The 14909-nt window shown below is 43.5% G+C and overlaps 1 protein-coding gene across 3 annotated transcripts in view; it reads left to right on the top strand.

The window, feature by feature from the left end:
* Positions 1–14909, top strand: part of TUBGCP3 (tubulin gamma complex associated protein 3) — a 127666-nt gene that overhangs the window by 55310 nt on the left and 57447 nt on the right. For 2 of the 3 annotated variants that reach the window (XM_044286033.1, XM_044286035.1), the window contains 5 exons: positions 751–876; positions 9486–9554; positions 11078–11210; positions 11626–11792; positions 14701–14811. In XM_044286033.1, the coding sequence (XP_044141968.1) occupies positions 751–876; positions 9486–9554; positions 11078–11210; positions 11626–11792; positions 14701–14811 (606 nt within the window). The remainder of the gene's footprint in view (positions 1–750; positions 877–9485; positions 9555–11077; positions 11211–11625; positions 11793–14700; positions 14812–14909) is intronic. The other variant, XM_044286034.1, reaches the window with a different exon arrangement.

The raw sequence follows: 14909 nt of genomic DNA, 5'->3' as shown, positions 1-14909 counted from the left end.
ATTGTGCAAAAACCGCATGGACACAACCTGAATGGTTTTTGATACTTCACTTCCATTTCTATGGGGGATTCAAGATAGGGCATGCCGCTTTTTCCATGCTTCTTTTTTACCACTTCGAAAAAATAAATAGCAAGTGCTGCTACCAATTAAATGAATGGGAGGGTGTTTTGAGGCTTTTTGGAGCTAATTTTGAGGTAGAAACTCCTTAAAATCAGCTCCAAAAAACTGTGTGTGACCTGACCCTTAGGTGTATGGCATCCTTGTTTAAAGCAATTCTCCTGTCCTCCGCCTGGAAAGTCACTGTGAACCTCCACATTCTCATTAACCTTCAGTCCCCACCCTGGCTCCCTTTTGTGACCTCCTTATTCCAAATGGAGCTGACAGCAGGTGCTTGCGGGTGTTACAGGCTCCAGAACGTTATAAACGAAACAAAACCTCCCTATCAGGGCCCCCCCCCCCCCCCCCCTTCCTTGTCACAATTATAGTTTCATTACAAGGAAAGAATATTACACCTATAGTTAAAGGGAACTTATCACGTAGACTCCTGGAAGATTCTGAGTGCACCGAACTGAAATCTTTACTTTTCAAAAAAAATGGGAAAAATCTGCTCTCAAAGAAATCGTTTTATTAAACAGATAAACCAGTTCTTATTTGCTAATTATACATTTGCCTTTGATCATTTTGTTACTTCTAGTGGGAATTGTAATGCCAGCCGTGTAAATTATTTATGTCTTTTTATTTCCTGCTCAGGTTGCGCTGTCTAAATCTTTAAAAGATACAACGGGCAGACTTGCAGAGTTAGGATGGCTTCATAATAAAGTAAGAAAATATACAGATCAAAGGAGTTTGGATCGAGCATTTGGACTTGTTGGACAGGTATGGTAAAGTATTTTTACTGAACACTTACAGGTGTTGTCCCATCTGGATATTTATGGTATATCGGTGGGATATGCCATAAATGTCCGATAGGTGCAGGTCTCCAATCCCCGAACCCCTCCTATCTGAATAACGGAGCTCCAAAGTGAATGGAGAGAATATCGAGCATGCATAGCTTTCTCAATTCATTGCAGTGCCGAGCCAGTGGTCAGCTATTTTCAGAAATCCTATACCAGTGAAAGGAGAAAGCTGCGCATCGGCTGAGTCCTCTACTAGAGGTGGAACACGCACATGTCGGATACATCCTATCCATATGCCATAACCTCCAGATGGAACAGTCCCTTTAAAGACATTTGTAACTGCTTTTACCTGCATGTTTGTGCTGATAAATCCACAGTGGATTACAGTACTGGGCACGTAGATGAGATTTTAATAAATTTCATCCACGTTCTGAAAATGTTCTCAGCACAGAAATTGACCTGCGAATGTTACGTTTTGTTGCTTATTTTACCCCTTTCAATGCAGCGAGGGGAAAGCCGATGTCAATCTGTGTTTAGTTTTTTTCTAAGTAGTCTCAGGGCTCCAGATGGCGACCAAAATGGTCGCCAATGTGACTTAGAATTTACAAATGGCGACAAGACTTTTTAGTCTTGTCTCCATTTGCGACTAGACCCACCGCCGCAGCTCTGCCGTTGAATACACTGCGGGGCACAGGAGATGATAGTTCTCTGCCCTACCGCCGATGTTCTTCTCAGCAGCACAGTGGAGGAGTCTCTCCCTCCCCCCGTGCTGCTGTTGCCAATAAGAAGAAACAGGAGTAAGAGGGGAGGAGCTGTGGCCACTGCACCACCAATGAAGATAACTGACCTGTTAAAGGGATTCTGTCACCTCCCCTAAGGCAAAAAACGATTTAAAACCAGCCATGCAGCACAGCTTACCTGGATTAGGCTGTGCTGTTCAATCTTGAAATCCGTCCAGCAGTTAGTTCAAAAAACGAGTTTGATCAATAAGGAAATGCGTCCTGAAGGTGCCCAGAGGGGCGTTTTTTTCTTCTGAGAGAGCCCAGTCCCGCCCCTTTTTCAGTGCCCAGCCCGCCTTCCTTTTACTTCCTAACCGCCGCCCCCAGCCTGCCACAGCCTCCCCTTCCTCTCCTCCCCCTCCCTCTTGCCGAACGAAGTCTCGCACAGGCGCAGTACCCACTGAGGGCTGCGCCTGTGCGATCATCAGGAGACTGAGGGCGGCAGCTTCATCTTCGTCACTGGGCATGCGCCGAGCCCAGTGACGTCCGATGCTCTCTCTTCCCTGCTGACTGAGGGAAGAGCGAGCATCGGACGTCACTGGGCTCGGCGCATGCCCAGTGACGAAGATGAAGCTGCCGCCCTCAGTCTCCTGATGATCGCACAGGCGCAGCCCTCAGTGGGTACTGCGCCTGTGCGAGACTTCGTTCGGCAAGAGGGAGGGGGAGGAGAGGAAGGGGAGGCTGTGGCAGGCTGGGGGCGGCGGTTAGGAAGTAAAAGGAAGGCGGGCTGGGCACTGAAAAAGGGGCGGGACTGGGCTCTCAGAAGAAAAAAACGCCCCTCTGGGCACCTTCAGGACGCATTTCCTTATTGATCAAACTCGTTTTTTGAACTAACTGCTGGACGGATTTCAAGATTGAACAGCACAGCCTAATCCAGGTAAGCTGTGCTGCATGGCTGGTTTTAAATCGTTTTTTGCCTTAGGGGAGGTGACAGAATCCCTTTAATACAAATACAGGAGGCGGGTGCCAGAATCAAATAGCCGGCACCCAACCTCTATGACAGGGAGCTGCGATCAGCGGCAGTTAACCCTTCAGGTGCGGTACCTGAGGGGTTAACTGCAGCGGCCCCCCACAACATTACATTTTTGCTATGACATTCACGTTTCCCCATATGAAGTTTTGAAGTACAGATGTAGCCAGCATTATTTTGACACCAGCTGCGCCAGGATTTAGCACATTAATAACATTACCTTATGAGTTACACGCCGAAATCAGCAGGCTTATTACTCAGGGAGGACATCATAAAGTTGTTGACAAGTTCCCTTTAACAAGCAATTCCCAAGAGATTTCAATTATAGTCTATTGAAGAAAAGAAGTTACTTTTTAAAATTGCCATATGTAGTGATTACAAAAAGAAAATACTAGTGACCTGCTTTAGTGCAGCAATTTTGAGATTTTGATGTTTTTTTCAGTCTAGATTTACCCTTAGCCCAAGCAGCAGTGGCTCTATACTTTTGATGTTCCTCGGTTTATCTTTTGTTAACCTCCAAGGAGTTGTCCAAGTAAAAATAATGCATTCTCAGCAGTGATGTCCTATATACTGCTGAGCGGTGTCCTGTGTGCACGGACCATCACCGCTGTAGCCAGGAAGATGATGTCAGATGTGCAGTACTGGAACTCAGGGGAGAAGTATCAATGCTGGTGGGGACGTATTAAATGAACGTTGTCAACCCATTTATGAGGTAACTTTACTTCATTGATTGGCTTGTATTAAACCTCCATGATGTACAGTTATATCGTAGACATAGCTCAGGATCAAGAGCTGTGCCAGCCGGATCACGGTTGGAGCAGGGCATTGACAGATGGGCTTCCTCTATATCAGGTGGGATTGATGCTAACTTCGATGGTGCCCCCTTAACACACTAGATGCTGTGGTTGCCACAATCTGGGTAAAAATTGGTTGCCAGCCCAGTCAGAGGCCCAAAAAAGCCTCAAAGCCTACCATGGCTGCAAACCTATTAGCTGAAAGACAATATTGCTTTGGGATACGAAGTATACCAAGGCATTATAAAAGTGATTACTAAAGTTTATAAAAATAAGTGAAATTATTTTTTCTCTTTTATTTTCTATTAAACCAGACATACTGCCTGGTAGGGCTGATCCTGCTGATTAAAACTGTACCTTTCTTTTGTCTGTATGATAAATAGCAGCGTTCTTATTCATATGCAAATGAGCAATTGGAGCTCCTTGCACTCTGCACACTCCCTATTGATTGACAGGGCTAGGCGGGAGGCTCAGGGCAGAACTGTGTCCTACCACCAAGCTATATCATTACCATGCAGAGATGGTATGTTTTTCCCATGCTTATAAGCTAAGCTTATAAGCTGTCACACATTACTGGTGTCTTTATAAACATACACTGCCTGTCCCAAAAAAAGTCGCCACCTGGATTTAACTAAGCAAATAGTTATGAGCCTCCTATTGGATAATTACTGCATTGGCAACAAGTTATTTAACCCCAACTGGTGCAATGAGTTGCTTCCCATTTCTTAGGCCCCTTTCACACGAGCAAGTTTTCTGGCCGGGTGCAATGCGTGACGTGAACGCATTGCACCCGCATTGACACATTCATTTCTAGGGGGCTGTGCACACGAGCGGTGATTTACACGCATCACCTGTTTGTTGCGTGAAAATCGCAGCATGTTCTATATTCTGCGTTTTTCACGCAACGCAGGCACCATAGAAGTGAATGGGGCTGCGTGAAAATCGCAAGCATCCCCAAGCAAGTGCGGATGCGGTGCGATTTTCACGCACGGTTGCTAGGAGACGATCGGGATGGGGACCCGATCATTATTATTTTCCCTTATAACATGGTTATAAGGGAAAATAATAATAACATTCTTAATACAGAATGCATAGTACAATAGGGCTCCCCTTAATCCACTTGATCGCGCAGCCCGTCTTTTCTTCTGTCTTCTTCTTTGCTGTGCACAGAAAAAGGACCTTCGATGACGTTACTGCGCATATCACATGGTCCTTCACATGATCCATCACATGGTAAAAGATCATGTGATGGACCATGTGATGAGCGCAGTGACGTCATCAAAGGTCCTATTCCTCAAAGAAGACGACAGAAGAGAAACCGGGCTGCGCGAACAAGTGGATTAAGTTGAGTAAAAAAAATAAAAAATTTTTAACCCCTCCAGCCCTATTGTACTATGCATTCTGTATTAAGAATGCTATTATTTTCCCTTATAACCATGTTATAACAAAAAAAAAACGCCAACATGGAACGCAATCGCAGTGAAAAGTGACTTGTTTTAGTGTCAAAATCCCACTATTTTCCCTGAACGCACCATGAAAGCACCCGGCCCCAATCCGCAACGCCCATGTTAAAGGGGCCTTAAACAACCATGTCGAAACACACATCTCGTGGTCGTGGAAAAGTTGTTAGTCTGTTTTGAGAAGGGTCAAATCACTTTCATGCATCAAGCAGAGAAACATCAAAGGAGATTTCAGAAACTACTAAAATTGGGTTAAGAACTGTCCAACGCATTATTAAAAAACTGGAAGGATAGTGGGGACCCATCATATTCGAGGAAGAAATGTGGAGGGGAAAAAAATTCCTGAATGATCGTGATCGGCGATCACTTTAACGTTTGGTGAAATCAAATAGAAGAAAAATAACAGTAGAACTCGGGGCTATGTTTAATAGTGAAAGTAAGAGCATTTCCAGATGCACAATGCAAAGGGAACTCAAGGGATTGGGACTGAACAGCTGTGTAGCCGTAAGAAAACCACTAATCAGTGAGGCAAACCAGAAAAAAAGGCTTCAATTTGCTAGGGAGCATAAAGATTGGACTCTGGAGCAATGAAAGAAGGTGATGTGTCTGAGTCAAGATTTCCCCTGTTCCAGAGTGATGGGCGCATCAGGGTAAGAAGAGAGGCATATTAAGTGATGCACCCATCATGCCTAGTGCCTACTGTACAAGCCGGTGGGGGCAGTGCTGTGATCTGGGGTTGCTGCAGTTGGTCAGGTCTAGGTTCAGCAACAGTATGTGCTCCAAGAATGAGGTCAGCTGACTACCTGAACATACTGAATGACCAGGTTATTCCATCAATTGATTTTTTCTTCCCTGATGGCACGGGCATATTCCAAGGTGACAATGCCAGGATTCATTGGGCTCAAATTATGAAAGAGTGGTTCAGGGAGCTTGAGAAATCATTTTCACTCATGGATTGGCCACCACAGAGTCCAGACCTTAACCCCATTGAGAATCTTTGGGATGTGCTGGAGAAGGCTTTGCGCAGCAGTCAGACTCTACCATCATCAATGCAAGATCTTTGTGAAAAATGAATGCAACGCTGGATGGAAATAAATCTTGTGACATTGCAGAAGCTTATCGAAACAATGCCACAGTAAATGCGTGCCGTAATCAAAGCTAAAGGCGGTCCAACATATAATGATGCTAGGACACAGCTCTGCCCTCAGCATGTTTATCCCTGTCAATCAAGGGGAGGCAGAAGTATGCAGAGCACAGGGGGTGATACAAAGCAGTGCTCAAATGATTCAACCCTGCCTCTTGGTGCTCAAAATTCTAATTTTAATATGAATAAAATGCAGATATCTCTGCAGCTGTTTATCATACAGACAAAAGAAACAGTTTTAATCAGCATGATGAGCCCTACCAGCCAGCATGTCTGGTTTAATAGGGTTGATCCTAGTGACAGAGCTTCTTTAAAGGGAGTCTGTTAGCAAAATTGCTGACAGGGCTTTGTAGGGGCCATGGAGAGCAGGATATACATAACTTTATTGGTGCGCTTATAAGCTGCATCACTGTAAATAAGAACTTTTATTGCTTCAGGAATCATTGCCAGAATTGCCCCAAAGGCAGTCCCTTACTTTGAAGTGCTGTTTACATTAACCCTTTCTACCCCGAGCCAGTTTTCACCTTCCTGCCCAGGCCATTTTTTGCAAATCTGACATGTCACTTTATGTGGTAATAACTTTGAAACACTTTTATTTACCGTATCCAAGCCATTCTGAGATTGTTTTCTCGTGACACATTGTACTTCCCGATAGTCATAAATTTGAGTCAATATATTTCACCTTTAGGTGTGCCATAAGAATTAAAGGAAAATTTGAGATTTTTTTGGGCAGGTCCCAATGCTGTGCAAGGCATTGCGTGGCATCGAGCTGCCTTCTCACCCATCGGGTCCCGGCCACAGCAGCACGGGGACCAGATGGGCTCCCTCACCTGCAGCAAACCTGACCGTGGCATAGAAGGGGTTAATGCGCCGACATCTGTGTTTTCACCGATGCCGGCGCATACAGCAGGGATCTGGCTAATGGGAACAGCCGATCCCCTGCAGCTGATCGGGCGGGCGCAGCTCCTGCACCCGCCCGATCAGCGGGCCGTAATAGTACGGCGCTGGGCGGCAAGTCACGTTCCGCTGCACGGTACTATTACGGCGCTGGGCGGGAAGGGGTTAAGCTACGTCACAACCCCTCTACTCTTGTATGTATGTATGTATGTATTTATTTATTTTATCCAATAACCTCTCCCATTTTTTCATTCAGCCTCCCCTTTCAAAAAGATTAACCAATAAATTATATGTACCCTAAAATGGTTCTATTAAAAGTATGATAACTACCTCAAAACATGCCTACATATGGCTACATTGACTGAAAAATAAAGTTATGGGTCTTGGAATACAGCAACTTTAAAACGCATAAATAAAAAATCCTGTGCCAAAGGCTATTATTATTATTATTTATTATTAAAGCGCCATTCATTCCATAGCGCTGTACATATGATGAGGGGTGCACATACATAATACAGACAATTGCACTAAGCATAAACAAGATGAGTTACAAACTGGTACAGAAGGAGGGAGGGCCCTGCCCATGAGGGCTTACAATCTACATGGTATAGGAGTAGGTGAGGGTGAAGCTGGTCATGGTGGTATAGAGGCAGCGGGGTCACTGGTTGTAGGCTTGTCTGAAGAGGTTGGTTTTCAGGTTTCTTTTGAAGGATTCCACTGTAGGTGAGAGTCTGATATGTTGGGGTACCGAGTTCCAGAGTGTTGGGGATGCACGGGAGAAATCTTGGAGTCTATTGTGGGAAGAGGCAATAAGAGGAGAGAAGGAGGTCTTGTGAGGATCGGAGAGTGCGTGTGGGGATGTATCGGGAAAGTAGCTAAGAGATGTAGGGAGGGGACAGGTTGTGGGCGGCCTTGTATGTATTTGTTAGTATTTTGAACTGAATTCGCTGGGCAATGGGGAGCCAGTGAAGGGATTGGTAAAGGGGAGAGGCAGAGAAGTAACAGGGTGAGAGGTGGATTACTCGGGCAGCAGAGTTGAGGATAGATTGGAGGGGTGCGAGAGCGCTAGATGGAAGGCCACAGAGGAGTGTTGCAGTAGTCTAGGTGGGAGATGATGAGGGCACGTACAAGTATTTTCGCAGATTCAAAGTTAAGGAAAGCACGGATGCGGGAGATGTTTTTGAGTTGGAGGTGGCAGGTGGTGGAAAGGGCTTGGATGTGCGGTCGGAAGGAAAGGGCAGAATCCAAGGTCACTCCAAGGCAGCGGGCTTTGTTGACTGGGGAGAGTGTGCAGTTATTGATCATGATAGATAGGTCTGTTGTTGGGGTTGAACAAGATGGGGGAAAGATTATGAATTCTGTCTTATCCATGTTAAGTTTAAGAAAGCGAGAGGCGAAGAAGGATGATATAGAAGATAGACATTGTGGGATTATTGATAGTAAGGTGGTGATGTCTGGACCAGAGAGGTAGATTTGTGTGTCGTCAGCGTAGGAGTGATACTGAAAGCCATGGGACTCTATGAGCTGTCCCAGGCCAAAAGTGTAGATAGAGAAGAGCAGGGGTCCTAGGACAGAGCCTTGCGGGACACCAACAGAGAGGGAATGAGACAAGGAGGTGGTACGGGAGGCTGGTTTCACAATATGTTTTTCCCATCCATTTAACGTATGCAAAAAATGTATACGTTAACGAATGCCTCAGACTGATGCCATACAGTGGTGTCTGTTCACCATAGAGTTCCATTGTAAAAAAAAAAAAAAAAAAAGCACATTGTGTGCTGCGTTTTATTTTGCATCCTTTTCTTTCTAACGTGTATGTCAAACGGAGGCATAAAACGTGATGTGAAGCCACCCTTAATGCCAAAGTAGTAGGTGTCGGCTGTATCGGTAGACCAAAATTTGAAAAAGTTATGGCTGTCAGAATATGGAGATGTAAAGAAGATTTTGATATTTTTTAAGGGTTTTTATTTTTTTATTAATTCAAATGAAAACTATACATGTTTGGTATTGTATTGAACTGCAGAATAAGGATGTTTCAGTGCACAATGACTGCCGTAATGTTAAAACCCCCAAAACCTTGGTGGATTAGTATTTTTTTATTTTTTATTTATTTTTTATTTTTTACCCCACAAATATTTTTTTTTCCTGTTTTCCAATACAAAACATGGTAAACTAAATGTATCTTGTCCTGCAAGAAAATAAGTCCTCGTATGGCTATGTGAACGGACAAATAAGAAAGTTATGGCTTATTGGAACATTAGGAGGAAAAATAAAAAATGTAAAAATTTAAAATAGTCCCAGTCTTTAAGGGGTTAAAAAGTTAAACGTCTGCTTTGGCCATAAAGACCAGATTTGTTTGGTTTTCTTCCATCAGAAGTTGGACATAGCTGATCACTGGTAATGCAGTGTTGCTTTGCAGTACTGTTTGATCGGTAATAATTCCTGATATTGAAAATTGTTCTTTTTTTGTCTCTCTAAACTCTGGTATCTGACTTCTGTGTGGTTGGCCAGTTGACATTATAATATAGTCATGTGCTTCTCTCAACAGAGTTTTTGTGCTGCTTTGCATCAGGAGCTAAAGGAATATTACCGACTTCTCTCTGTTCTACATTCCCAGGTAATGTACAAAGATATAAAATCCCCTAATTCTGCCAAATACTATACGTTATAAGATTTCTTCAAAGATTCCAGATTGTGGAGCGTAGATTTTCTTACATAATAGTTTTTTTTTCAACAAGTTCTGTGGATACTGTTCTATTCTTTTTACTATATTATTTTTTTTTTCTGTTATATTAGGGCAGGGCTTCTCAACCTTTTTATTATTATTAATATTTTTTGTTCTGCCTTGCTAGCCAGAACATGGGCATGCATGCCTGGGCACTTGCCATTGGTTGAAATCTATGCTAAAAGTAAAAATATTCTGTAATTTATCCTTCATGTATCTCTTAAACACAGTACGATGTGTCAAAGTCAATTTTGTTACAAAACCAGTACCAGCCCTAGGATAGAAGTATCTCTTCTTGTCCACGATTGCAGACAAGAATAGGATATGTTCTATATATTTTGCTGGGCCAAGAAACGAAACTATGGATGCGGACAGCACACTGTGTGCTGTCCGGATCTTTTTGGGCCCCATTGAAATTAATTGGTCCGCACCCATTCCTCTAAGTTGCAGAACGGGTGCGGACCCAGAACTATGGTCGTGCACCTTTTTAACCATCTAATCTAAGCATATGTGCAGGCTTTATTTAAATATCGCGTTTTGTTTGCTTAAGGCCTCATGCACACGGCCGTGATTTTGGTCCACATCTGAGCCGCAGTTTTGGCGGCTCGGATGCGGACCTATTCACTTCAATGGGGCTGCAAAAGATGCGGACAGCACTCTGTGTGCTGTCCGCATCCGTTGCTCCGTTCCGTGGCCCCACAAATAATATATAACATGTCCTAGTCTTGTCCGCAATTTGCAGACAAGAATAGGCATTTATATTGAAGGCTGTCCGTGCCATTCCGCAAATTGCGGAATGCGCACGGACGCCATCTGTGTTTTGCGGATCCGCGATTTGCGGACCGCAAAACACACCACGGTCATGTGCATGTAGCCTAAAGGGACACTGCCATCAAAATCTTTGGTTGATGGTTTTCTGTGTATAATTTTTCTGAAGTCACTCCATGTATTGTTTTTTCTGTTCTGTCCTCTTTAGACAGTCTCCCTCATCAGATCACCACAACCAAAGAGGGCCCCTTGTAGTGACTCAGTTAGAGCATCACACAATACACTAATCAATGCAATGTTTTTTCTGTGGACATCTTTATGTAGTCCTATCAAGAGTTATAGCGGGCATGATGTTATCACAATTCTAAACCTACTTTTATCATGTGGATTACCCTTCAGATAACTTCTCACAGCAAGTAAACTGACAATGGAGTTCTTATCATTTGTGTTGATTGCTACCAAAGGACAGTATTTTGTATTTAATTTTCAGTGGTGTAGTTCTACTGAAATGAAAAAGTCTAAAAATCATTTGTTTACTATGAATATGGTATTTTAAATACTCCATTTTGACGGCAGTGTCCCTTTTTAAATGCATCATTGATCTGTATTGACTGTAATTGTTTGAGCATGTGTTCTTTCAAATAAAGCTGCAGGTTGAAGATGACCAAGGTGTAAATTTAGGACTTGAAACTAGTCTAACTCTTAGACGTCTGCTGGTGTGGACTTATGATCCCAAGATTAGATTGAAGACTCTTGCAGCACTTGTTGATCACTGTCAAGGTAAGATAAAATGACCTCCTGAAACGCAGCGCTGTATGCTGCCAGAATTTTGTCGCTGTCTTGGAAACGCTGCCGAGTGGTGTCTGTGTTCTGTGTCCCATTGTTTTCAGTGGGAGCCAGTGCTGCCGTTCGCACAGCTTGAGGATTTAAAACTGTGACACAGACATATGTCTATTGTTGGTGCGGTGTCGAGACAAATGATGCTGAAAGGCACAGCGGATGTCTGTTCACAATGTAGCTCCATTCAGTGGGGCTAAATTGTGAGTGGGTCTGTGGCATCCAGACTGAAAAACAGCTGCGGGTTTCTATCACACCGCATGTGGTGGATTTTGCTTCTGCAAAATGTGATCGTAGCCTTTTAGTGGAATAACTTGTAATTGAATATTTGTTTATGGAATTGTTAATATTTTTTCAGGAAGGAAAGGAGGAGAGCTCGCGTCTGCCGTCCACGCATACACTAAAACTGGCGATCCATACATGCGGTCTTTGGTGCAGCACATTCTAGGCTTAGTTTCTCACCCTATTCTGAATTTCCTATACCGCTGGATATATGACGGAGAGTTGGAGGATACGTATCATGAGGTAAAGTGTGCGTATGTACTGTATCCCTTTATGTATGTGCATGTTTGTATTAGGGTCGTTGCGGGTATCGAAATTTCAATACCCAATCAATACTTTTGTCCCGGTATCGTAGCATTTTTTTCGATAATGGGATGCGCAGTCTAGTATCACAGAACATGAGCGCACTGCTGTAAGCGCGCTCGTGTTCCCTCAGCAGCACAGGGGAGAAGGAATCAATCTCTCCCTCCCCCCCTGTGCTGCTTCTGCCGCTGCCACCAATGAGGAGAGAGGGGCGGGCGCACTGCGCCACCAATGATAGCAGGACTTTTCATGGGTCCGGACTTTAAGTTAGCAGGCTACATAGAGTGGCGCCGCTCTGATAGTAGTAATTAGCATACAGGGCAGGAGACGGTAACAGGGGCACAGTGGGCGAACGGAGCGGCACCCAGGAATAAAAGTGCAGAGAGATCCCCGGGCGCCGCACTATGTAGCCTGCTAACTTAAAGTCCAGACCAACGAAAGGTGGTCTTTAACTTTTAATACAGGAGGACAGGGAGATGCGATTAGCGGCAGTTAACCTCTCAGGTGCGGCACCTGAGGGGTTAACTGCCGCTGATCTGCTGCCGGCACCCGCATCTTGTATTAAAGGTTAATTATCATTGGTGGCGCAGTGCGCCCGCCACCCCCCCCAGTATTAAAATCATTGGTGGCAGTGGCCACAGGGTCCCCTGCCCTCCTCCTCATTGGTGGTGCAGTGGCAGCTTCTGATCGGAGCCCCAGCAGTGTAATCCTGGGGCTCCGATCGGTTACCATGGCAGCCAGGACGCTACTGAAGCCCTGGCTGCCATGGTAACATCACTGCTGCTGTGTCCACTATGCACAGGGCAGCAGGGAGAGTGTGAGAAACTATTCACCCTAATAGAGATCTATCAGGGTGAATAGGACAAGAGATGAAAAGATCCCAGGTTCAAGGCCCCAAGGGGGTTAATATTTATTAAATAAAAAGTAAAAAATAAATAAATAAAAGTAAAAAAAAAAACACCAAAATATTAAGTAAAATCACCCCCTATAAATATCAGATTGGTGGGGTCTAACTCCCTGCACCCCTGCTGATCCAAGAGCCCTCAGTGGTTTAGTGAGCGCCTTAGCCACCTCCTGGGCCAGTGACATTATGTTCATTGGTCACGTGGCCTAGGCGCAGCTCTGTCCCATTCAAAAGAATGGGGTTGTGCTTGGTAAGCTTCAGGGAGGGAACAGCTGTCACTGGAATGCCAAAGCCTCCTCCAATAACTGATTATTGGGGGGGGTGCCCAGGTTCACACCCCACAGATCTGATATTGATGACTTATCCTTCAATATCCGAAGTATTCCTTTAATAAAGTGTACTTAAAGAATATCAGAATCTCGGAAAACCCTTTTAAGTACACTTTATGACATGGTCCCCATTGAAGTCTATGGGTCAGCAAAAAAAAAAAACGGAATGCAATCCGTTTTTTGGCGGACAAGCTGAAGCATATGGCCATCTGAATGAGCCCTTAGCATAATGGTCTGTGCCACTTGACTGTATGGCAGGTGGATTTCTCCTTTAGGTGTCAGTACGCTCTGGGTAACTAGTTTATGTTCTCAGGCGTAAATCATTTCTCATAATCACGAAGCAGTAAGGCCATTTTGTTGGTAGTTACTTGCTGTCAACAACACCCGAAAATGACTGCTATTTACATTTTACTTACTTGTCCTTGGCATTTACCCAATAATTAATGAGAAATCATAGTACAATTATCTTTTTTTTTTGCTCTTGAATTTTTCTGCATGTCATGATGAAAATCATACAGCCTTGAGCAGGAAATGCATCAGTACATCAGCGTATAATAACCTTGATTGCCTTTGTTCTTTTCTTCCACTAATGATAGGACCATATTATTTTTTTTTCTCTCTGTGGTTGTTTCTTTGTGATTTCTAGGTGCAGATACTTTGTTCGCAGAGTGTAATTAATTCTATATTTTTAATGTTTCTTTTCAGAAAGCAATTTTCATTTTTAAATCCTTTCTTGCCAGTAATATATTCCTTGTGTAGTAGAAGTGTGTACAAATGGAATTTGCGATTTGTCTCCTTTGGTCTGCACTGTGCATGAATTGAACAAATGGTTACCAATGGCTGAGGGAGTGTTTTTATGGATCGTTTCTTTAGAAAGGACATCAAGCTAATTTATCTTTGGTTAAGAAAAAAAAAAAAAAAAGAAATGCTCCAAATTCACACTTGGGGGATTTGTGCAGGTAAAATCAGCAACAGGATTACAATACAGGGCTAATGGGATAAAATGAGTGTGCTGTGGTTTTTCACCACTTCCTTGTCAAATCTACAGTGAAATTTACCAGAAAATTCGCATCTAGCACGTTTTTTTTTTTTTGCTGCAGATTCGCAGCAAGATCCATGGCAGAGGTATTGTTTTTTTGGAGGTACCTGTACAGAACCCACGGCTCCATAGCAATGACCATTTCAGACTAAGAAGCTCTGTGAGAACTGTCTGACAAAGCTTTTTCATGACGTGAACAATCATGATTGAACCTGGAAAAATCTCATCTGACATGTTGGATTTCTTTTTTTGGTTGTCTTGGGAAAATGGTTCATTGTCAACTGACATATATGCATCCCATCAAAAGATTGCAGATCAAGGCAGAGATTGATTGTCGGCTTGTATTTCGACATACGGCATTGTCAGCCAGTACAATGGCCATCATAGACGACCTTAAACAGCAAGTCTATCGTTTGTGACCAGCTTCAATTGTAACATAAATGACAGTCTTTATGGATCTATATTTATGTAATAAATATGTAATTCTGAAAAATTAAGAATTTGCCCGGCACTGTGTGAGCAGCTAACCCCTGTGTTTAGAAGTAGTAAATGGAATGACCATGTACTGTCTTTTAGTTTTTTGTAGCTTCAGACCCTACAGTGAAAACAGACAGACTTTGGCATGACAAATACACTCTGAGGAAATCTATGATTCCATCATTCATCACTATGGATCAGTCTAGAAAGGTAAAATGGATTTCTATTGATACTTGTGTGAAAGTATGTGTGTGTATACTGTACACTGACCATCTAGTGGCATTTTAGACTTCCTTTGGCCTTCAGAG

Source organism: Bufo gargarizans, chromosome 3 (genome assembly GCF_014858855.1).
Source record: "Bufo gargarizans isolate SCDJY-AF-19 chromosome 3, ASM1485885v1, whole genome shotgun sequence".
NCBI classification, from domain to species: domain Eukaryota; kingdom Metazoa; phylum Chordata; class Amphibia; order Anura; family Bufonidae; genus Bufo; species Bufo gargarizans.
This window is presented reverse-complemented; position numbering and strand designations above follow the sequence as displayed.